This window comes from Bos grunniens, chromosome 5, assembly GCF_055505025.1.
Source record: "Bos grunniens cultivar Pamir isolate PY7600 chromosome 5, Bosgru_T2T1.0, whole genome shotgun sequence".
Lineage (NCBI taxonomy): Eukaryota > Metazoa > Chordata > Mammalia > Artiodactyla > Bovidae > Bos > Bos grunniens.
In genome coordinates, this window is record NC_141169.1 from 38867705 (window position 1) to 38892038 (window position 24334).

Consider the following 24334-nt stretch of genomic DNA (forward strand, 5'->3'; position numbering starts at 1 on the left):
CTGTAGAAACATATATGTTGCAAATCACTCCCAAAGAATCCTGAGGGTTTAAGGATTTTTTTTTTCCGAATATAACTTGAAAAAGAGGTAGGATACCCAAGGAACTGGTGACCATTTTAAGTTGCATTTTATAAACTGATAAAGCTCTTAAATATTGCATCCTGTTCTCTCCCTTCTTTTGGCATATCGCCTTGTGATAAGGAGGCTATTGTAGAAATTAAAATTTGTAGTTTTGAAGCGACTCAGTCTTCTGCTGCAGATTGTAGTTTCTTTCTGGGCTTGCCTTGAGGTCCTGTTTTTGCTTCTCTTGGTCCTATCGGTAGGCAACTAATGCCAAGCTTCACTTTCTCTTAATGTACCTAGAAATATTAACAGCTCAGAAACAAGGTTAGCCATGAGTATGAGCATAGTCCTTGTGTTTGAATAATTATATTCACTTAACAACTCTTATTCATGTACTTGATTGAGTGCATCCCGTGACCTGGTTCCGTTTCTTTGGATGTTATTTACTGATAAAAATAAATCTGCGCTAAAAGCAGTAGGAATCTCTCCGAAATGCAAGGAAGGTCCTAAGAGGAGAATTCATATGTTAATGAGCCCTTCCAAGTGAGAACTTGGTTAAATGTGCCATTTGCTGACATCATTGTTATGGGCAGAGAGGAGATGATTTCTCTAAGAGGTGTCCTTGCATATGCTCCCAGCGTTTTCTGGCCCGCGCGTGCACCTGCGGGAGGGGGAAGTTTACATAAGCGCCCTGGGGTATTTGCATCTCGGCTTTAACACTCACTAGGGCTCCCGGGAATGGAGCGGGCGGACCGAGGTAGGTGCTCGAGCCACGAGGCTGGCTAAGTGGGTGGGTAACTTTTCGAGGAATAGTTCGTGCGCGGGACCTGTGGAGACCTGCCAGGGGCACGGTCAGCAGTGACAGTTCCTGGAAAGCGGGGGCAGCGGGATCTGGCCGGGTAGGCTCCTACTGCGGACGGGAGCGGGGAGCGGAGTTGGGCGGGGATCGCCAGCCCGGCGGCCGGCCCGCAGCGAGGCAAGGAGGGTGGGACCGTCAGGAAGCGAAATGGTTACTTTTTTTTTTTTTTTTTTAATGCGGGCTCTGGTTACTTTTGAAGATCGCGGGCCCAAGAGCAGAGGGGAGACGGGTTTTTTCTTTCCGCGTTGGCGGATCCTGGAGAGACGCGGAGCTGAGGCGTGGGGGATGCGGTGGCCTGGGCGAGGCGACTCCAACACGGGAGAGCAGAGTCGGCGACGCCGGCGGGGACGAAGGATCTCTGGAAATCTGGGGGACTTCTTGCCGGCCCCCTCACGGCAGGTTAGACGGCAGCTGCGGCTGAGGATCACCGCGTTGTACCGAAAGGGGACTCACAGGACCCGCCGGCGGACCGCGCGTCACGGCAGGGCGGGGGCGACCCCTCGCTGGCCGGGCGGGGCTGACACTGCGCGGCGACGGGGCCCCCACGCTCGCTGCCCTGCCCCTCGGCCCGCGCCCTGCTGGGGTCTCCTCCGGAAAGAGGTGGGCGCGGATGACCCTAAGGACATCCAGCCCTGTTTTCCTGCGGGAGCACCCGCGCCGGGCCGCCAGCCTCGGCCGGTCGCAGAGCGGGGGACGGCGAGTGCGCGCCAAGGGCTCCACGGAGGGGCTGCAGGCCGCGTTCGGCCCCGCGGCCGCAGGTGGGGAGCCGCCGTCTGGGTTCCGGGGCTCGATGGCGATGGGCGGCGGGGCTGAATGCTGAGGCTACGCGGAGGGTTTCGCGTCGGAGGCTGGGGATAGACGCGGGGACCCGCGGTCACTCGGTGCCGCCGTCCAGCGGTGGAACGAGTGCGGACCCCGGTGAGGAGGTCACTCTGCCCCGAGGGCGGCGTGGGGGCCTCGAAGGCTCCGGGCGTCGAGGAGCTGCCCTCGCGGGGCTCTCGCCGGCGCCGAGAAGGGCTCGTCTCCTCGCCTCGGGATGTGGAGCTGGGCGTCTAAGTGCGGGAGGCCGCGGAGGCGGAGGAGCCCGGGCCCGAGTCGGACCCGCGGCCCGGGCGCCCCCTGGCGGCCCGAGCAGCCGGCGCCGCGCGGAGGGTGGGCTTGCGGGCTCCGGCTCCGGGCGTTCCTGAGGCGGACGCGGAGGGCCCGGCGGAGCCCCGCAGCCCGTCCCCCGCGGCCCACCTCGAATTAGCCCCCTGGGTTTTAAGGAAGGACGGGGTGATATCCTCTCCTCGACTCCTCTCCCGCGGCCTTTTTAAAAACCTCGGGTTTTCACATTAATCTGTGTCAGTATAAGTCAGGCTATGTGTGGAATTTGTTTTTACAACTCGAGTCTTGTGACTTCTCAAACACTTTCTTGAAGTGTTTTCTCTGGAAACTTGTTTCAAATGAGGGCTGTGAGTTTCACAAAGAGGAGTGTTGTTCGGGAGCCAACAGGTGACGGGGTGAAACCCGAGTCTGTGTGTACATTGGAGTCAAGTCTGGCTGCCGTTTCCTTGGGCCGCCGTTGAAAATGGAAATTCAAAAAGTCAATAGGAGACTTGAATACGATTTTGAGAAAATATCTGCGACTCCCATTATGGAAAATAATGAATTCATTAGACAGCGCCTCGCGCCGCCCGCCTCACACCGTGGCCTGCCCTTTGGATTTTGCCTTACAGGCCGGCTTACAGCCAAATAACCTGACCCCCGAAGCGCCGCTCTGGCAAAGGACCGTGCTTTGTCATCAGGTTTCCTCCTTTTGTTAAGCAGTCTGTCTTACTGTCGTGGAATGTATTTGTGCATGAAATTAGCCTGCTTTGAAACCCTGCAGAGTGCCACATTTCCTCTTGGAAAAATAGATAGCTTCTTGGCACTGGTGTGGTGCCTGTCGGGCCACTCAGCTGTCGGAAAATGTACAAGTTGAATGGAGGTTTACCTGGAAAATACAGAAAAGGCCAAAGGGCTCATGGCCTGATGTCACTAATTGCTGGTATGAAGTCCTTTTAGTCAAGGAATGTTTCATAAGCAATATCTTCGGATACCTTCGTTTTTATTTTACAGTTATTGTGATTCATTTCAGAATAAGTACAATTGGGTTGGGCTCTGTTGGCCAGGACTTTCTTATTTTCTTTAGCAGACAATAGGCTTGAGTGCTTTTTATGTGAAAACTTAAAAGAGATTACAGTTTAGTAATGTTTGCTATGAAATTCAAATCTTGATTGTAATAGTTTTGAGACCTATGGCTTTTGTAGATTTCTGACTTTTTTTTTTAAGCTAAGGACACCATAAAACTAGGGTATATATATCTGTGTGTGTGCACACGAGCATGAGTGTGCTTGGATGTGTGTGTGTGTGTGTGTTGTAAACAATGGAAGTGTTACAGGATTCTCTACTACCAAATGAGTCTGTAGTTAAATTTAACTCACCTGCATATTTAGCCTGGCTGAATTAGAGCAGATCTTGAGTGGGTGTGTGTGACCCGAATCTTCTATGTACCAAGGCCTTGTTAACAAGCAGTTAAACAAAGAAGTTGTTAAGCAGCTTGTGGCCCACAGGATGACACTTAGCAGCAGGGGACACTTAGGGAATGTTAGCCCAACTGACTTCACAAATCAGTATCTGTTCTGGTTTCTGGTGATCAAAGGACTTTTAGCTTTCCTGGGCATGTCCACACCAGAAATAACTTTTTCCTAAGGATCCTGCAATGCTGCGGGTAGTCTTCTCATAGGAACTAAGGTGGAATTTCATTAGAAAAAGTATTTGTAATTAAGGGTATGACCTTAGACTTCATTAGTCAATGGCCAGCACTGAAAATTATTCTGTTTTCTATTTGCATGATTTTGATTTGATTCGGTGACTTGGTCCAAGAAAATGATGAATAATAGGAACCATACCAGCACTGATGCACAGTTATAACCTCGATGTGAATCTGATTGAACTCATTCATCTCAATGCTCTCAAATCCTCACTCCCTGCTGACTTGCCTAGACAATATTTCCATATTGGTGCATTGTTTTTCAATCACCTAGGACTCAGAACCCTCTTTGACCCAGTTTTCCTCTTTCTTATTGGTTCCTTTTACTTTCTCTTCGCATGCTACTACCTTTAGGCTCTCTTGATGACGGTGGGCTAGTAGGCCCCTTCCAGGTTCCTTTTCTCTTCTCTGACCATCACTGTCATATTAATTGTAAGACCAAGAAGGGAAACTTCCTACTTATCTGCCTTTTGTCCTTTTCCTTGTCTATAGGGTTTAGTCCAAAGTCTTCTGCTTGAGATGTGCAGTTATTCAGTGGTACCATTGTCATCTAGGAAGAATGTGTCTTTCAGCAAAACATTGACCATTTACTGCCTCTAGACTTTCATATGCTATGTTGACTTGTTAAGATTTTTAGGGAAAAATAGTAAAGGCTCACTTATGTATATGTCAAGGTCAATCAAAATAATAATCCTTAACTATCCTAGAGGCAGCATATAGCTCAGTAGAAAATAAATGATCTCCAAGTGGCCAAAATAGCATAGCAAAATAATAAGGCAGTTTTTTAGTTTGAATAACACCTTCACATACTGTATTTTATCTTAAACAGTGATTGCTGTGCTTATAGGAGGAACGCTAAGCCCTTGTCCATATAATAATGGACAGCATAATAACAATAATTGACAGCATAATTATTCTATGTACTTGTGGACAAACTTTTCAAACTGTAATTGCCTAATTTATAGAACATTGAAAGCAAAAAATTAAAGTCATGTGTCTGCTGCTTCTGCTAAGTCACTTCAGTCGTGTCCGACTCTGTGCGACCCCATAGACGGCAGCCCACCAGGCTCCCCCATCCCTGGGATTCTCCAGGCAAGAACACTGGAGTGGGTTGCCATTTGCTTCTCCAATGCATGAAAGTGAAAAGGGAAAGTGAAGTCACTCAGTCGTGTCCGACCCTCAGCGACCCCATGGACTGCAGCCTTCCAGGCTCCTCCATCCATGGGATTTTCCAGGCAAGAGTACTGGAGTGGGGTGCCATTGCCTTCTCCGAGTCATGTGTCTGGAGCCATGCAATTCTGGACATCAGCTCTGCATTGTGAGATAGTCCTCAGCTCCTCGTTGAGGATGGTTCCCAGGCTGTTCCCAGCTGGATGGCTGACTTAGAGCTCCTTTTGTTTAAACTCCTAAAACCAGTGTTCTTTACACTGTTCATCTTCTACTCAAAATGAAAACAAATGATCAGCCAAAGGCTAAATCATGTATAGTTTACACACACCACCAGTATTAAAGAAAGCAAGGAAATTCCAAATGAAATTTGAAAACATTCTTATCACAGCAGGTACTTAAAAAAAAGTTCCAGCTTTTAATGGAATGAATGTCAGTTGCCTTGTTTTTTGATGTTTCTCAGAACGATTCAGTAATGGTCCTTAAATATAAGGATGAATAAATGAGTGGAGTAGGTGAATCTGGAAAATAAATTTCATAAAGGACTCCTCCTTAAATGATTGAATTTGGGGAACAAGTGCCAGCTCACAGCCTCATAGCACCAGTAGGGGCTCCTGATTTCTGCTCTGTGTCAGACACCTGGAAAGATCCTGCCATGCTCCATAGACCGTTACACATGCAGTGTGTGTGTCTCTGTCTTAGTGTCTGTCTGCCAGAGATTTTATGTAGATAACTAGATTTTATCTAGTTATTCTGACCTCACTCCAAGGGAGCTAGGAATGGTGGCCAATAATTTATCAATACTGTTTGCCCTTCAGGAGGCTGGAGTGTCCTGAACTCAAAAAGAAGATGAAGCTCCCCTGTCAGTGTTCAGTCTTTGTTACTAACGAGTTCTCATTTTGGATGTCACTGGTCAGCTTCCAGATGTATGTAATCAGAGTGAAAGGAACAGTGCCAATTGGTACAACTCATTGATAACTTCAATTCTTTATGTTTGTTTATTTTATTCTTTAAAAACTGTCACATCCTTAGGCCATCTTTGGAAGGAAAATAGTTGCTGTTTGAGAGAACCAGGCCCCACAATAGCCTGAGGACTTGGGGGCGGAGCTATCTGAATGCCCAGGGCAACAAGTTGCCTTCCCTCAGCTCTGCTCCTTTCCCCCAGGTCAGGTGTTCTTTTGACAGGTATATGATGATTGAGAAGCCATACATCTGTGAGCTGTTTGTCTCTGAATCTTTTTAAATGGTGAGAAGTAGCTATTTAACTATCTTGAAGAAAAAGGAAAAGAAAGGACAAAGCAGGGGAAATGGGATTCTTCCACTTTAGAATCCTCATCTTTCTAGGAATAAGCATCTCATCTCTCCTTACCCAGCCTCGGGCCTCTTTGACATGTTATTAGCTTTAAGATATTGCTTCCCCTGCACATTTCCTTCATGGTCAGACTCAAACTGTTTTACTTCTTTTCTCTGCCTTATCAGACTTATTTACATCCAGAATCATAAAGACATTGGAGAGGTAGGGCCACTACTGGTTCATTTCTTTAAGGGGCAAACCTTGTGTAGAATTGGTTAATGCATGATTGCTGTTCACTTGTGATTGAGTTCATTCCATTTATTGCCGCATTTCAAGACCAGGACAAGAAACCTGCCTCAGAATAAGCACAGAATATGATGATTTGAGCTATTCTGGCTTTTTATTCAATTTATTTTTGGCATCTAACATGGTATCTTGCACATAGTTTTATTTTTTTAAAATAAACTTTAAGATACCATGTTTAATTGTGGTTAAGTAAGAGAATGTAAAAAATATTTTCAAATGGTTCCCACAAAAGCGTGTGTGTATGTGTGTGGAGGAGGAGGATAAAGCAGATGAAGCATAATGTAAACAATTGATGAGTCTGGGTAAAAGGCTGCCTAAGTTTGTTCCTTACTCTTCTTACAACTTCTCTGAAGTTTGAAATTACAGCAAAATAAAAATTTACAACAGTAAATAATATACAAAATAAATATGAGACACAGGACAGGGCCAGCTTTGTCTGTGTAACTGTGGTTCTGCCAAAAAAAAGTTTTGTTTTATATCAAACCCCAAAATTCAATTTTTTAAAAATATTTATTTATTCATTTACTTGGCTGTGTCCAGTCTTAGTTGTTGGGTCTTCTGGCGCAGCTCAGCATGTGGGATCTTAGTTCCCCCACCAGCGATCGAACCTACATCCCCTTCATTGGGAGGTGGGTTCTGAACTACTTAACCACGAGGGAAGTCCTATTTCAATTATTATTCAACTTACTTGCAGACTTGGTTTGTTGATCTGTTTCACATGATCAGTCTTGAGAGACAATACCTGGAAATAGAATGAATAGGATCTTCCTATTAGATCTAATTCAGCAATGGTTTCATGTTTGGCCTAAAAGATATTTAATAGTATTTTGGCAAAAAGCAAATGCAGCCACATGAAGATGTCATTAGGAAGACCCTTTCTCATCACCCAGAGCATAAGCAATGGCCAGGCTTCCCTCTTTTCTCTTGTGCTACAAAGTAAATACCATGTAGCCATGTAAATGTCTACATAGGGGATATTTATGAGATCAAGAACCCTCCTCAGCAGTCAGTTTCTTGCATATGATGTAGTCTGAGACAGTGATATACTTAACAGTATACTTTCTGGGTCTGCTGACAAGCACAGGTAATTTATAAAAGAAAAATCTGACTTAAAGTTGTTATGCTGTCAAGTAGAGAAAAAGTAGCTGTGGCAATACAGCATCTCTACCACTGTCTGGTAAGTAGGAGGTCACCGTGACTAAGCTGTACTTTTTTAATATTTGTTTTTGGACAGCTCTTAGACCTTACTAGTACATGTAATATTTTGTCATTTTAAGTAATTATCCTCTGATATAAAGGAAAAAGACATTCTCCAAATTAAAAGCTCTGAAACAACCCTTGGACTGCAAGGAGATCCAACCAGTCCATTCTAAAGGAGATCAGCCCTGGGTGTTCTTCAGAAGGAATGATGCTAAAGCTGAAACTCCAGTACTTTGGCCACCTCATGTGAAGAGTTGACTCATTGGAAAAGACTCTGATGCTGGGAGGGATTGGAGGCAGGAGGAGAAGGGGACGACAGAGGATAAGATGGCTGGATGGTATCACTGACTCGATGGACGTGAGTTTGAGTGAACTCCAGGAGTTGGTGATGGACAGGGAGGCCTGGAGTGCTGCGATTCATGGGGTCACAGAGTCGGACATGACTGAGCGACTGAACTGAACTGAACTGAAGCAGCAGTTCATGAGGCCGTTGAATTTTTATGATCCTTTTGACTATATGAAAGTCTCCTTGAAATGCCCTCTCTGGGGGAGGTGGATGGGCCCGATCTGGTTGTGTCATCAGGCATGTCTGTGCTCCAGCAGTCTGACTACTTCACAAATGAAAAAGCTCCACCCAGGAGGCAGCGTGGAGTTGCAGGGGTTTAAGGTCACAAATGAACCGTGTTCTAAGGCAGCTGCCCTTGGGCAGGTGACCCATGGCCGATCACTCTGAGCCTCGGTTTCCTCCTCAGTTTTAAGCAGATACGCCCTTGTGGGGTTGTTTGATGTGGTAATCGGCTGTCACATCACTGATTATGCCAGGCTGGGCACAGAGGAGTGAGTGAGCTGTCAGAGTGCCAACAAAGGACACTGAGAGCCGCACCCATCTCACTCGTGCTCTTCAGCTCATCGCTTCACCATGAGTGCTGAATGACAGTTTGCAGCACAGTTTGAGGTGAGGCTGGTATGGCTGTGGGAGTTGCCGGCTGGAGACGCGGCTGGCACACCCAGGTGATTAGGAGCACGGGGACCGTGGCATCGAGTGCTGATTGCTTAGTATAGTATTTACTGTACAGTTGCCACCAAAGGCTGATCAGGAATGTAGCCATAAGAATAATTCAGCTCTTTGGCAATCTGCATCTTTGTGCTAGCATGGAAAATTCATTTGTCTTAATTTGTGGTGTTTTCTCTTGTTTTAAAATACAATGACATTTAATTTTTAGGTTCTGCTTAATATTTATGTTATTGGTAAGTCTGTGCAGAGCACGTACCTTCAAGTCTCCCTTTTCAGCCATATTTGGCAAAGGACAGACATGCATAGTTCATGATTTGGGTTCAATAGCATTGAAGGCACCCTTTCTCCTAGTGGGGTGTTTTGAGTTATGAATTAAATTCTTAACCTCTGTTCTTCTCCCTTTGATATGCAGTTGTTATTTTTTTCAAAACAAAAGGGAAAGAGTAGATCCAAGAAGTGCTCTGACTTTCATTAACACATCCTTTTTTATTGAATGGTAAGAGGAATGTGTCGATGTTTAGAAAGCCTCCCCTCAGTTGAGCCATGAATGAAGTGCACCTGCGTGAAATGATGTCTTGTGTAAAAGGTCAGTTCCCCCCAGTGGTGGGGCAGGAAATGAGGTCAGCTTTACTTTTTGTTCAGGGTGAAGGAAAGTTAAGTTTATTAGTTGGAATACTGTCTTCTGTGTGGCATTACTCCTTTTTCTAATAAAGATTGTACCTTTTGGGTGCTTGGTGCCCCCCCCCCCTTTTGTGAACTGTTAGAATTTTAAAATTTTAGTGTCCTTTGATTCATCAAAGAAAAGTCGTAAGTTTTCGTACTCATAGGATTTAATAGGTAACATGTTCTAACACTTGTAAGTAAGTAGCGTTGCACTGAGAGTGTCACTGACAAATGACTGTCAGGCTGACAGTGTTTTTCCTACCTGTTGAAGCAAATGAGAGGATCATTTAAAGCAGAAGAATTTTCAGAAGTCCCATGTATTAGACTTGCTGCAGTGTGACTAGACTCTGGCTTTTAGCTGTGTGACCTTGGGCAAGTCATTTCCTAGAAATATTCATTGAAAGGACTGATGCTGAAGCTGAAACTCCAATACTTTGGTCACCTGATGCAAAGAACTGACTCGTTGGAAAAGACCCTGATGCTGGGAAAGATTGAAGGCAGGAGGAGAAGGGGTCAACAGAGGATGAGATGGTTGGATGGCATCACTGACTCGATGGACATGAGTTTGAGCAAGGTCCGGGAGTTGGTGATGGACAGGGAAGCCTGGCATGCTGCAGTCCATGGGGTCACAAAGAGTCGGACACGACTAAGCAACTGAACTGAATTACCTGTAAATTTCTTTTTTTTGTTGCTGTTGTTGGAGAGAAGTATAAAAGGCTGCATCTGATCCTGAAAGTCTTCTATCTTTTTTTCATCTTAGTGACTGGGAATAGGGGATGATTTTTAAGAACCAGAAGTAACTCAGAAGGGACATGCATGGTGATAACAAAGTTCTTAGGCTGTAGGTCAGGACTGCTGTCTAAACACTTATAGGCCTTCATCTGAGGAGACTTTTCAGAGCTGGGTTTATACCTCATGTGTCCAGCAGCAGGTTGAGAGCATGTCACACACAGTAGGTGGGTGGTGGTGTGGTAGTTTAGTCACTAAGTTATGTCCCACTTTTTTGCAACTCCATGGACTGTAGCCCACCAGGTTCCTCTGTTCATAGAATTTTCCAGGCAGGAATACTGGAGTGGGTTGCCATTTCCTTCTCCAGGGCGTCTTCCTGATCCAGGGATTGAACCTGGGTCTCCCTGCATTGGCAGGCAGATTCTTTACCGACTGAGCCACGGTACTACAGAGCTTTTCATTTGAAAGCCTGCCATTAACACAGTTCAATGCTTATAGTCACTGCGCTGGATTTTATTTTAACCTAGTGCTCAGATTCAGTGACTTTCTTATGAAGGAACTCATTAATGAATGTCTGGCTGACTGTAGCCCATGGATATAAAGGCTTGTGAATTTAATGTGCTGTGTAAGAATTTAACTGTGCTGTTTCTTCTCCCTGAGTAAACGAAGTTCAGTGCCTCTCAGACTTTATTGGAAACTTGAAACCTAAGCAGTGTGGCCCAGCCGACCCACTCTGTACTGGCAGGCAGCATGCCTCCGCTGGGAAGATGGGTCAGGAGATGCTGGGAAGCAACTTGGGTGGCTGGAGCAATCCTTTCACAGCGCATAGGAGCGGACAAGGCGGGAGGCTCGAACCCAGCTTCTTCCTACAACTCCTGGGCTCCGCAGGGATTCATTTGTGGGAAGTTAGTTAGCAGTGCAATTTTCTTGAGAACTTTTTTAATGAACAGTGTGTAGAGAAGTACCTTTTAAAGGCATCTGAAGATAAACTAGTTTGGCTGAGCTGCTAACGGGCCTCTTTCCGCATCGTGCAGCCGTAGTTTTTAAGATCTGGGGGCCTGAGGGCGGTGACACTGGTCATTTGGTCCCTTTCTCTGGGCCCCAGTGTGTGTACATACGTGTTCAATAAAAGCTCTTGGAGGGTAAGAGTCATGACTTCAGATTCATCTCTTTGACTGTCTTATATTGCTCACAGCAGCCACGGTCTGATGTCCTGTGACTGAGAAGCCAGCTGTTGACTCTGTTATGATGCCTTTGGAGATGGAGCCCAAAATGAGCAAACTTGCCTTTGGATGCCAGCGGAGCTCCACATCGGATGATGACTCGGGCTGCGCACTGGAGGAGTATGCCTGGGTACCCCCAGGCCTCAGACCCGAGCAGGTGGGAACCACATCGTCCACTTTTCTGGTTTTCAGTGTGATTTAAGGTCTTTGGTGTTCTGTTTTTTAGTGATCAGACGTCACTGCCTCAGTGACATGCTGTGTCCTCGGGCCTTACTCTTTTTTCTGATGGTTTTGCTTTTTTAAGTCACACTTAGTTTCTCAATGAAAGTCTCCAATCCCTTTCATACTCTTGGGTCCAGAAGGATGCTGTTTTTGCCCTGATGAGTGAAACCCAGAGTGCTGCCTTTGCCTTTGTTATGTGGATTTCTGACTTAGGTGTCCCTTTGGAGAGAGTGGGAGGAATTTACTAACCTTTTGAAAAGCTTCCGTAACAACAAAAAGGTAATGAAAGAAAAGGGGAAAGTTTCTCTGGCAGTTCTCTGCAGTGCCTGGGCTTTGGAAGAGAGGAGACAGAGCTGTGAGACCATTTCAGAGTCACTGCTTAAATAGACCTTTGATAACCTTGCACAGGAAAGATTCTGTCACCACACCATGTGAATCGGAAAAAAAATTAAAGAGCTAATTTTGTGCTTTGTTGTATTGTTATTTTAAGGAAGATGAGAACATTATGTGTACCTGTTTTTATCTTCCCAATATCCTTATAATGATGAACTTGTTAAAAAAATTGCTGGTGACGGACACAGGGGCCAAGGTAGTTTGAAACAAGGGGAGGCAGTTGGGCTCCTGAGTTACGGTTGTGTTTCCCGTTTGGTGGGCACCCCCTTGAGAAGAGGGGTTTCCGATTCATCCTGGGCCTCACACAGTGCCTGGTACACACATAGCTGGTGTTTAGCATTTACAGCCCTACAAGCTCTGGTGGCTGATACACTGGGACATGGGGGAGAGCTGGACTCCAGGTAGGAACGCAGTGTTTCGACAGACCTTTAAGAGAGAGCCCTTTCTGCAGCTTCGGAGGGTAGGTTTGTGAGATCTTGAAATATTGAAGCAGACAGGCCCCAAATTCCTTAGTCTTCTCATTTCTTGAATCATTTTCATTCTTCCTCAGCACTGCAGCATCCTTTGCAGCATTCATTAAGGGGTTTCCTTTAGATACAACAGAAAGAAAAAAAAAAATTCAAACAAAAATTGAGTTTTTTCAAAATGAACTAAGTACAGCTCATTATAGCTTCCCTCCAGTTGTTTGGGGGAAATTGACTCCAGGTATTTAGAAAACAGCACCCATGGAAGCAAAGAAAGCTGAAGCTTGAGAGAACCTGATAAGGGAGAGTTTACAAACAGAACAGCTTTTGTCTTTGCAACCTGTGAAATTCAGAGAGCAAATCCAGTGTGTTTGTGTAGTGGCTGGATTGTGGACAGTGTCACACAGCCTGTGTGGTCACTGCCAGTGTTCACTCAGCACTCTCTTGGCTGACCCTAGGGAGATCACTCAGGAATGGTAGCATTAAATGTGCATATTTTATGGTGTGTAATTTATAATACCCCTGATTGTTACTACAAATTACATTCCTGAAGAGCCCTTTAGCAGCTGGGTGCTAGCTAACTGGGGGTTTGCACGTCTTCTGGCCTGGCTCAGCTGGTCTTCTCATTAGCGGCCAGCAGCCACATCCTGTCAGAGGCTGGAGCCCTACCTAAAGGGCAGGGTAACTTCTCGGGGTGGACTGAGCTGAAGTGTTCGCTTCCTGTGTGTTGACGTCCTCCTCCCTCTCTCCCTCAGATCCAGCTCTATTTTGCTTGCTTACCAGAGGAAAAGGTTCCTTATGTTAACAGCCCTGGAGAGAAGCACCGAATTAAACAGCTTTTGTACCAGTTGCCACCACATGATAATGAGGTAAAAGAACAGGAAGAAGGCTAATTAGGAAAAAAAAAAATCCACCCTCAGCGTTGTGATGCCTCCCATAAACTTTAGACTCTTTTGCCTTTCTTCAGATAAAATTGGGCTGGAGAATACAGCTCTCCATTCTTCAAGAGAGAAAAGAGTGTCAGTGCAATAAACTTAACACAAGTTCGTTTTTTATAGTGTTTGCAGCCACCCACCAGTTATCAGGAACCTACAGATTCCTGCAATTTCTCCACCCCTTCGCCCAGTCAGAGCTGAATGGGGCTTTGGGCCTGCAGTGGGCTTGAGTGCCTGTAGAATGTATAATGAAGGTGGCAGGTAACCAGTTTAAACCTTTTGAAGAAAGCTTAATGCCTTAGGTTTTTTTTTTTAGCATCTCTGCTGATAAAAGTTTAAATTAAACTTTTCATCCTTTTTTTTAAAAAACAAATAAAGGACTTCTGCAGCAGTCCAGTGGTTAAGACTCCATGCTTCCAATGCAAGGGGTGTGGGTTCAGTCCCTGGTTGAGGAACTAAGATCCCACGTGCTGCATGGTGTGGCCAAAAAAAAAAAAAAGACAGACAGACTATTCCTTCAGATTGCATTTCACTTTTGCTAGAGAAGCTGCAAGATTTGTTGTCGTTTTAAAGGTATGGGGTCATTTTTAAAACTAGGGATTCATGAGGGCAGACCAGCTACACTTGCTGTTTTATTTCCTGAGACTCAATTCTGGAAATAAAAAATTGGTGAGGGAGGCTGTGTACATCAGAGGGTGCTTCTGTTTCCTTCTGTGAAGGTGCGGTACTGCCAGACTTTGAGTGAGGAGGAGAAAAAAGAACTTCAAGTGTTCAGTGCTCAGCGGAAGAAAGAAGCACTAGGAAGAGGAACAATTAAACTTCTGTCCAGAGCAGTAATGCACGCCGTGTGCGAGCAGGTAGCGAGTTCTGGGTGGAGGGGTGGTGACGTCTTGGATCAGCTGCGGGGAGAGGTGGGAGGAAGCAGATAGCCAGGCCAGCATCGGTATGAGCCCTAAAAACCCAAAAACTATGAGAAAGAAAAGTAACGTAGCTTAATATTAAATGGGGATTCATGTTTGCAACTGGCCACACTGCTGTGTATGGGGGAGGCAGCCCCTTAAGTAAACATGGGGTGAAATCCTAAGGTCCTGGCATGGAGGGCGGGGCTGGGGTGTGCCTCGTGTTCACAGGGACATAATATAGACGTTCAGGGCCTTTACTGTGCATTCTTAGAGCAAGAATATATCCAATAGGAGGCCACCCCTGGAAAACCACTGCGAGTGTTCTCGGTGAGCAGTCCAGCGCGGTAGGTAGTAAAGCCGAGGCATGTTCACTCCAGTGGAGAGTGAGAGTTCTGCAGTGAAGAGCTGTTTAACCGCTAGAAGGAGGGAACAGAAATGAGTTTCCCTGAGAGATTTGGGATTGAGTGTTAAGTGGAAAAGGCAGAGACTGCAGTCATTGAAGAAGCATCGTTTTAAATTGAAATCCATTTGTTTTTAGTGTGGGTTGAAGATAAACGGAGGTGAGATTGCAGTGTTTGCCTCTCGAGCGGGCCCGGGAGTGTGCTGGCACCCATCCTGCTTTGTCTGCTTCACGTGCAGTGAGCTGCTGGTCGACCTCATCTATTTTTATCAGGATGGAAAAATTCACTGTGGCCGGCACCATGCTGAGCTGCTCAAACCCCGGTGCTCAGCATGTGACGAGGTAAAAAAGTTCATCCCTTAACACTGGGAAAAATAAGCTTCTAGTCAGCCAATATTCCACTGTTCACACCTCAGCCAAATAGAAGTCTCTGCTGCGTATGCTGTGTGTATATAGTTTTAAGATAACCCTGTACAGTGGTATAATGGAAACACATGCGGCTGATGAAGAGAAGGCAGCAGGTGTCTTTGTCCACTGACAAGAATGTCCTTGATGGATTGTGAGAAAAAAGCAAGTTGCAAGAAGAGTGTGTAACTATTGATCTTATTTTTGTCAAAGAGGGGAAGAACAAGACTGTATACATATTTGTAAACACTCAGAAACAGCGTGTAAAGACATACACTGAGTTCACAGTGGTTAACCCCTGGAGCATGTGTGGGAAGGGCTGGTGGTGTAAAATGAAGTTTTTCTACCTTAGGCTTTTTATTTTTAAGTAATTTTAGATTTACAGAAGAGTTGCAAAAATATCATGAAGAGTCCCTGTATACCCTTCTCCTAGCTTGTTAATTATCTTATGTAATCATGGTATATGCATCAAAACTAAGAAATTAACATTGTATAATATTTTAACTAAATCATAGACTTTATTTGGATTTCTTCAGTTTTTCTACTCGTGTCTGTGTTTTATTCTGACACCCCATCCAGGGAACCTCATTGCATTTATTCGTTATATCTCCCTAGTCTGCTTCAATCAGTAATAGTAAACTTCTTATTTTTATTTTCGTATATTTAAGTTTCTTCTATGATGTGCTATTTGAAAAGTTTTTGAAACCAAAAATATGGAAAAATCAAAAAGTCCTTAATCTGGAGATGGCCACCAGGTCCTTGGAAGCATTATCTGCATCAGTGCTGTTCACTCGTCCAGCACCCAGATCACTGTAACTGGTGGCTCACAGCCACTTTAGTGAGTTTTGTTTTTTTTTTTTCTATTAAAAGGTACACAGGCCACTAAATTATTTCAGTGTTAATGTGTTCTTTGCCAGATTATGCCTGCAAAGTGTGCTTGAGGAGCAAAAATATGACCAAGTGTATTACTCCAATGTAGAATTCTGTAAGCATGCACTTGGTTTCTCTTTTTCAATGTTTTCAACTTCTGTTCTTGTTTTGTAGCTACATCGAGTTACATGTAAGCTGGGGCTGTAAGAAACAAAAGATCCAGTGCCTGTCAGTTGCCCAGAAAACATGCATTTAACCTGGCCTTTAAAATCATTCAAAATGAATTTCTTTCATCCTGTGGTTTCTTGTTTCCCTTTAAAGATAATTTTTGCTGATGAGTGCACAGAGGCTGAGGGTCGGCATTGGCACATGAAACACTTCTGCTGCCTGGAGTGCGAGACGGTCCTGGGTGGGCAGAGGTACATCATGAAGGACGGCCGCCCATTCTGCTGCGGCTGCTTCGAGTCCCTGTATGCAGAGTACTGCGAGACGTGCGGGGAGCATATTGGTGCGTCTGTGGCCCAGCCTGCTTTGCCACTTACCCATCACTCTGTCTCTGATTATCCAGTGTTTTTTTCTTTCTTTTTGTTTTTGATGGAGGTACAGTTTATGTACAGTGAAATCTGAAAGATTTAAGTGTTTCGGTTTGATGAATTTTGATAAATGGGTGTAGACTGGATTCTCGTCTCCCCAGGCAGTTGTGATCTGTTAAGTCCCCATGAACATGATTATCTAATACCTAGCCACTGCTCCTGGAGATACAGTGAGTTAGTTCCTATGAGCCTGTGGTTGAACCATTGTCATAAACCAGTCAAACAGATAATCTTGTTTCCTGTGTATTTTGGTTTAAAGACACCTTATTTAATATATGTTGTTGATTCATTAAATCGAACTCACAGTCAACAGCCCTGTACCACCTCCTTGGACAAAGCTCATCTAACCCGTGGATTGCCTCTGTGAGGCACGTCACAGCCATCTGTGCTGAGCCACACTAGACAGCACTTCAGCTCTGTGCTGGGGCCATTTCAAACAAAATCACTAAGAGGAAGTGCAAACGTGGGAAAGAAAATGGGCCTGTGTGAGGTGTGAGCGCTGACACGAGAGGCAGCGCCCTCTCTCCTCAGCTGGGAGGCAGCAGCATCCCTTGACTCAAAGTTTCTGCCACTTTGCACATGTCTGCAAGTGACCTGGGAGACTCTGCAAGGATTCTGGAACTAAAAAGACATTTAGCACAGAGATCAATTTATAAATGAAAATTAACTACACCTGTGTAAGTCCCAGCTCTATCAAGATCCAGGACAGCCTCATCACCCTCAAAGGTGCCCTCATGCCCACAGTCTGTCTTTTCTTCTTCCTCTGGGTCAGGGCGGAACCATAACTTGTGATTCTTCCTTTCTCGAAACAGGTGTGGACCACGCACAGATGACCTATGATGGGCAGCACTGGCATGCCACCGAGGCCTGCTTTTCCTGTGCCCAGTGCAAAACCTCTCTGTTGGGATGCCCCTTCCTCCCCAAACAAGGCCAGATTTATTGCTCGAAGACATGCAGCCTCGGTGAAGACGTGCATGCCTCCGATTCCTCTGACTCTGCATTCCAGTCAGCTCGATCAAGAGACTCCAGAAGAAGTGTCCGGATGGGCAAGAGCAGCCGGTCAGCAGATCAGTGTCGTCAGTCCCTCCTTTTGTCCCCTGCTCTGAACTATAAGTTTCCTGGCCTGTCAGGCAATGCTGACGACACCCTCTCTCGGAAGCTGGACGATCTGAGCCTTTCCAGGCAAGGAGCAAATTTTGTCAGTGAAGAATTTTGGAAAGGCAGAGTAGAGCACGAAACCCCCGAAGACCCTGAAGAATGGGCCGAGCATGAAGATTATATGACACAGCTCCTCCTCAAGTTTGGTGATAAAAGTCTCTTTCAGCAGCAGCCCAGTGAGATGGACATTCGAGCCAGTGAGCACTGGATAGCTGATAACATGGTTAAAAATAAGACTGAGTTGAAGCAAAACAACCAGAGCCTTGCAAGTAAAAAATACCAATCTGATATGTATTGGGCACAGTCACAAGATGGACTAGGAGATTCAGCTTATGGCAGCCACCCGGGCCCTGCGAGCAGTCGAAGACTCCAGGAATTGGATCTGGACCATGGGGCTTCAGGATACAATCACGATCAAACACAGTGGTATGAAGATTCCCTGGAGTGCTTGTCAGACCTCAAACCAGAGCAAAGTGTTCGGGATTCTATGGATTCTTTGGCTTTGTCTAATATCACAGGTATGTAATCTGGGGATTATGGGGTATTTGAAAAAGGAGCCACTAAAAAGTTTATGCCAAAAGTTACAGTTCAGCAACCAGTAGGGGCTATGTTTTTTAAAACGGTAGACCATGGGAAGGAAGGTGTTTCAGTTAAATGCTACACACTGTAGCAAAACAACAGTGTATTAAACAACAGAGACACCACTTTGCTGACAAAAGTCTGTAGAGTCAAAGCTATGGTTTTTCCAGTAGTCATGTATGGATGTGAGAGCTGGATCATAGAGAAGGCTGAGCGCTGAAGAACTGATGCTTTCAAATTGTGGTACTGGAAGAGACTCTTGAGAGTCCCCTGGACAGCAAGGAAATCAAACCAGTCAATCCTAATGGAAATCAATCCTGAATATTCATTGGCAGGATTAATGCTGAAGCTGAAGCTCCATACTTTGGCCATCTGACGCGAAGAGCTGACTGGTTGGAAAAGACACTTATGCTGGGGAAGATTGAAGGCAGGAGGAGAAGGGGGCAGCAGAGGATGAGATGGTCAAATGGCGTCATTGACTCAATGGACATGAGTTTGAGCGAACTCCAGAAGATGGTGACAGACAGGGAAGCCTGGCATGCTGCAGTCTGTGGGCTTACAAAGAGTTGGACACAATTTAGCAACCGAACAGAACAGATAGCAAAGCAAACACTCACATACGTGTATGCGTACATATAAAATACATTTTCAGTACAGTCTCTGGGGACAGGTATTGTTATCCCTGTTTTGAAGAGAAGAGATGAATTTATTGGGATGATGGAGTCTACATCTGTACTTGAAAGATATTGGACTCTTTGGATCATTCTGTATGAATTAAAGATACTAAAATCAATATGCATACTCCATAAGCACAGAACATTTTTTTTTTCCTGAATTGCCCTGTGGCAATAGATAGCTCAAAATTAGCTAAGTCTTTCTTTTTTTTTTTTTAACCCAGATTATAAAATAATTTCACTTTAATGTTTTCAAAACACTTTTGTATCAGTTATCTACATTTCATCCTTACAATGACCCTGAGAGAGTGGATATTATTGCATTTTACAAATGTGGAAAGTTGAATTACCAAGAGACTAGAGAATTCCCTGGCGTTCCAATGGGTAGGACTCAGTGCTTTCATTTCCATGACCCGGGTTCAATCCCTAGTTGAGGAACTAAGATCCTGCAAGCCACATGGCGTGATCAAAAATACAAAAACAGAACACCAAAGAAACCAAGATGCTAAACGCCCAACTTTATATAAGTATTTAAAGATAAGGTTGATCCTAGACCCCAGTCCTCCTGAATCTTACACTTGCCGCAAGTTTTGGGTGCGGTTGTTGCTTGGTGAGTTTCATAGTTCAGCGAATGACACTAATCCTTTCATAAAGCTTATGTTACATTATAACATAGGCAGGAAAGGTTTGAGCAGCTGCCAGGAGGGCCCCAGGCCACGTGCTGGGCACAGAGGGTTAAGACAGCTACCCTCCTGACTTCAGCTGGGCTTGTCAACATTAAAGCCTATAATTAAGGGGACTTAAGGAATGGTGGGTAAGACTAAATACTAAGCACCTCCTGTTTGCTAGACCATATGATAGGTGTTTCAACATTTAAATATCAAAAATAGGCAACATTTGGTATACATTGTTTTATTGCTGACTTTTCTTGACAATGATAGGCTCAAAAACAGGCTTTATTTAGAAACTGGGAGGCTATGTAGCCACCAGTTGACAACAGTTCACAGCATTCCCTGTTGTTGCTTACCGTCAGCTGGGTTATGTCCATTTTGCTTAACTTGCCTGAGCCCTGTTATAACAAGGAGCACATCATCAGTTTTGAGCAAAGTTTTAAAATGAAATTAACCTGGAAGTGGAATATTAGTTTATGGGTTGATGGAGCAGAAGATTGGATAAAGGCCTGGGTCAGGGGTTTGGCAAACTTTTTTCCATAAAAGGCTAGCTAGGACTTTCGGGACATCATAGTCTTTGTTGCAACTACTCAACTCTACATTGTGGAAAAAAACCATAGGCAGCAGAGAAGCAAACAGATTTATCTGGCCCAGTGAAACTCTATCCACACATAGGCTGTGAGCTGGATCTGGCCCTTGGGCTGTTCGACTACCAGTCCAGGTATAAGAGAAGACTAGTGTGGGCGTAAGAAGAGGGCCATAATAGTGGCCGTGTGCATGCAAAGGGAAGGACTGCTTTGAGAGAGATTCAGATAAACAGCTGCGTTAATGGATTGAGAGACAGAAGCTTCTATGTGTCATGTTAATAAATTAATGACAGAAGTGTTATGAAGAGATTTTAGTTTGGCTGCTCATCCCATGGGCTGTAACTCATGTTTGGCCCCCAAATGGCTGGGGCTTATAAGAGATGCTGGGCCACTTGTTTCAATGATAAAATTCATACCTCTTCTCGTTTAAGTATATATGTCTCTTGGTTTTGCCTAGTGATTATTCATCAGATATTGAAATTCAAGAGACTGCACTTCAAAATGCTTCTAAAGCTTGTTGGTAATCACTGTCAGAGTGTTAGGATTATTGATGGTCACGTCTTGTCTTGGCTTTTTTTTTAGGGGCTTCAGTGGATGGAGAAAGCAAGCCGAGGCCATCGTTGTATTCTCTGCAAAACTTTGAGGAAATAGAGACAGAAGATTGTGAGAAAATGAGCAATATGGGGACTCTGAACTCTTCCATGCTGCACAGGAGCACGGAGTCCTTGAAGAGTCTCAGTTCAGAGCTGTGTCCAGAAAAAGTCCTGCCCGAGGAGAAGCCGGTTCACCTGCCAGTGCTCCGAAGGTCCAAGTCTCAGTCCAGGCCACAGCAGGTCAAGTTTTCAGATGATGTCATCGACAACGGAAGCTATGAGAACATCGAAATCCGGCAGCCGCCCATGAGTGAGCGAACTCGGAGACGGGTGTACCATTTTGAAGAGAGGGGACCCAGGTCACACCACCATCGCCGCAGGAGAAGTAGGAAGTCCCGCTCAGACAATGCCCTGAACCTTGTCACAGAAAGAAAATACTCTCCCAAGGACAGGCTGCGGCTCTACACCCCCGATAACTACGAAAAGTTTATCCAGAATAAGAGTGCCCGGGAGATCCAGGCCTACATCCAGAATGCTGACCTCTATGGGCAGTACACCCATGCCACTTCTGACTACGCCCTGCAGAACCCAGGGGGGCCGCGATTTCTAGGCCTCTATGGGGAGGACGACGACTCCTGGTGCTCCTCCTCCACCTCCTCCTCCTCTGACTCGGAAGAAGAAGGGTATTTTCTTGGACAACCAATTCCTCAGCCCCGGCCGCAGAGATACGCCTACTACACAGACGACCTTTCTAGTCCAACTTCTGCACTCCCCACTCCTCAGTTTGGTCAGAGGACAACTAAATCCAAGAAGAAAAAGGGACACAAGGGCAAAAACTGTATTATTTCTTAATGTAGTAGCTGCGGAGATTGTATTTAAACTTAGCCATTAACCATCTTAAATCATATCTTTTTTCTTCCATAGGAAAGTTGCTAAAATAGATTCAAGTGCTTTGCCCATGTAAGTGAGACCCCGACTGCTGTTTACAGTGTCAGATTCACCTTTGGAAGGTGTGATTTCTCCACTTACCCTCCTTGGATGGTGCCAGGTAGACATGACCTTTTGTGTCTGTTGGGTGCATCACAATTTGATACAGCTGCTTTGGTCTCCAAACCTCAAGAGATCCGTAAGAAGCTGTTGAGAGGTGATTGGATGGGGTGTTGATTTTTAGACGGTGGAGAACTTGAGCCACCTTTGTCAAGCAATAGTGTTTGTCGTTTGTCTGCACCAGGTTGACCCAGGTCCTGACGGTCTGTCCAGTTGTGTGGCATGCACGTAGTCATGTGACCCAGCCAACACTGTGCATCCCCTTGTGCAAGGCCACCTCCTCCCCTTCCAGCTCTTATTAGCCAGGTAAACATTATATTAGCTCCAGCTACAGATCGGAAAGAACATTGCTATTTATAATGTAGTATTTCATAGACTTAAGTGTATTCCTAATTTAACGGTGCAAATATTAATGTACATACTGTACAGTTCAGATTTTAAAGCTGATATTTTTATATCCCTGAAATGTAAGATGTTTGTTACACTGCAGTGCTAGATTTGTTAGGGAACCAGAAACAGCATTTATGGATGAAATGATTGCTTGTATCTTAGTCAGGGTTTATAAGTTTAGATGGTCAAATTTATATTGCCTAGTGATGGAAAGTTCTTTTTTTTTTTTTCCAATTTTTCAATATTAAAAAGGCTCTGTATGCATGGTGGGGCTATGTAAATACTCTTTAAAACTATGGCCCTATTAATCTTACAAGTGTTATTTATGGGTCAAGCAATGTAAACTGTATAAATGTAAAAACAAACAAAAAAATCTTCCCACACATACCCCTGGAATATATGGTTAAAAACAAGGAGAAGCTGTTTGGGTGAATATTTTTTTCTCCTTGGGGATGGCAGGGGGTGCCTTTCCCGTTTTCAGCAAGGTAGTGATTATCTCAAGGAAAGAGACCAAAAAACTACAAGCATCTGCTCTCTATGGCAGAGTGCTTTGTAGGTTGATTCCTTTTCACCCCTCCCTTCCAGCTAATTCGTTGGCCTTTAACAGTAGTTTTGAAAACCGGGCCTTCTGGTTATGTTTTTCTTTTAAAATCTTTAAATTAGAGGATTCTGTGCTGCTGGCTGCTTAATCTGGGGTTCTGTTTCAAGGGGGAATTACATTGGATTTGAACTGACGAGCTAATACTTCAATGTGGGTCATTCTTGCACATGTTTCGGTCCTAACTTAGTGTCCTAGTGGTATCTCAGACCTTTAGGAAGGTATTTAATAAATGCTTAATCAATAACAAATGACCTTCCTGAACAAGCTCTCTTCAAACGCATCCAGACCATGTTCACTTTGCTGCTTTGAGTAGCGTTGCTGTTCTACCACTAGCAGACCAGCGTTTGACTCCTGCACGTCCACTTGCCCTGCTAGCCTGTATGAAATAGTAACTGAGGCACAGAGGCAGAGCTGCCCACGTGTACTGGTGTGGGAAAAGCTGCTGGGCCCTGCGAGGGCAGCCCTGAATCCAGTAGGAAAACCAGCGGTCAACAGCATCCCCTGTACTCACCCCTAGATAGGGCAAGGCTTGGTATTCAGACTAGACAGAGCCCTTCAGAAACACGCCAGTGGGGGAGAGCTCTTTTCTCAATAACTTCATTATCATCTCCCTGTTCTGATTCATTGTAAAAACAGCATTGCAAAGAAAATGCACGCACATGGTTTAAAACAAGCGAAAGACATGGAGTACCTCCTTTCCACTCCGCTTCCCTTGGTTCCCCTCCCTGGAGGTAACCACTGTTACCCATTAGTTGTGCATCCTTCAGCTGTTCAAAGCATATTTACATTACTGTAGCTTTTTAAAATGGCAGGAAACTAGACCAGCTAAGACCTGCTTTTCTCACTTCACACGTGGCTATTCCCCCTCAGTGTGTATAGGTCTACCTCACTGTGTTCTTGCAATGACTTCATAGTAGTCTACTTTTGGATATACTGTAATTTATTTCACCAGTCCCTTGGTGATGGGCTTCAGTGTTCTCATAGACACTTTATCCTTCATTGGCACATATGCACATAAATTCTGAGTAGCATGGTTACTGGGAGAAGGGTTATGCATTTATAACTTTGATGGCCCTCACCAGTTTTCCTCAAGAAGGCCATCTTCTGATCCTTATTTACAATGCAGGTGCTTGTTCCCTCATGATCTCACATGACAGAGGAGCAAGTTTCCAGATTTTAAAGATGTTTTCAGAACCTTTGCTGCAAACAGTGGGCCTCCTTTTAGAAAAGACCTTTGCCTTGAAAGGATGGATAATGAAATGCTCAGCCTTACTTGGCCTGGAGAAAGGCAGGTGTAAGCTGAAGTCACTGTCCTCAGTGGTTTCAAGTCCTAGTTGCTTTTGCTCCTCATAGTAATCACCCCATTCATTTCTTCATTTCCTTACATAAGAGTTATATAGACTGCCAAAGATTTAAGGAAATGCAGAAATATTTATTCACAATAATAATGTAAGCTTTAAAGCTTTTAAATCTTGGTTGATAGCAATAACAAAGAAGACTGTCTACAAAGGAAGAAAGAAAGGCAGCTGCCCTGCAG

General features: G+C 44.8%; 1 protein-coding gene across 9 annotated transcripts in view; it reads left to right on the plus strand.

Moving 5' to 3' along the window:
* PRICKLE1 (prickle planar cell polarity protein 1) overlaps positions 1 to 22609 on the plus strand; it is a 112452-nt gene extending 89843 nt beyond the window's left edge. The window contains exons 1-8 of one of the 9 annotated variants that reach the window (XM_086399848.1): positions 649 to 820; positions 11286 to 11470; positions 13148 to 13261; positions 14047 to 14184; positions 14768 to 14971; positions 16226 to 16412; positions 17310 to 18173; positions 20749 to 22609. In XM_086399848.1, the coding sequence (XP_086255974.1) occupies positions 11336 to 11470; positions 13148 to 13261; positions 14047 to 14184; positions 14768 to 14971; positions 16226 to 16412; positions 17310 to 18173; positions 20749 to 21611 (2505 nt within the window). In that variant the 5' untranslated portion in view covers positions 649 to 820; positions 11286 to 11335 and the 3' untranslated portion in view covers positions 21612 to 22609. Of the gene's footprint in view, positions 1 to 648; positions 821 to 840; positions 1322 to 1541; positions 1681 to 11285; positions 11471 to 13147; positions 13262 to 14046; positions 14185 to 14767; positions 14972 to 16225; positions 16413 to 17309; positions 18174 to 20748 lie in introns of those variants that run through there. The other 8 variants (XM_086399842.1, XM_086399851.1, XM_086399845.1 and 5 more) reach the window with 8 other exon arrangements.
* Positions 22610 to 24334: the final 1725 nt, after the last annotated feature.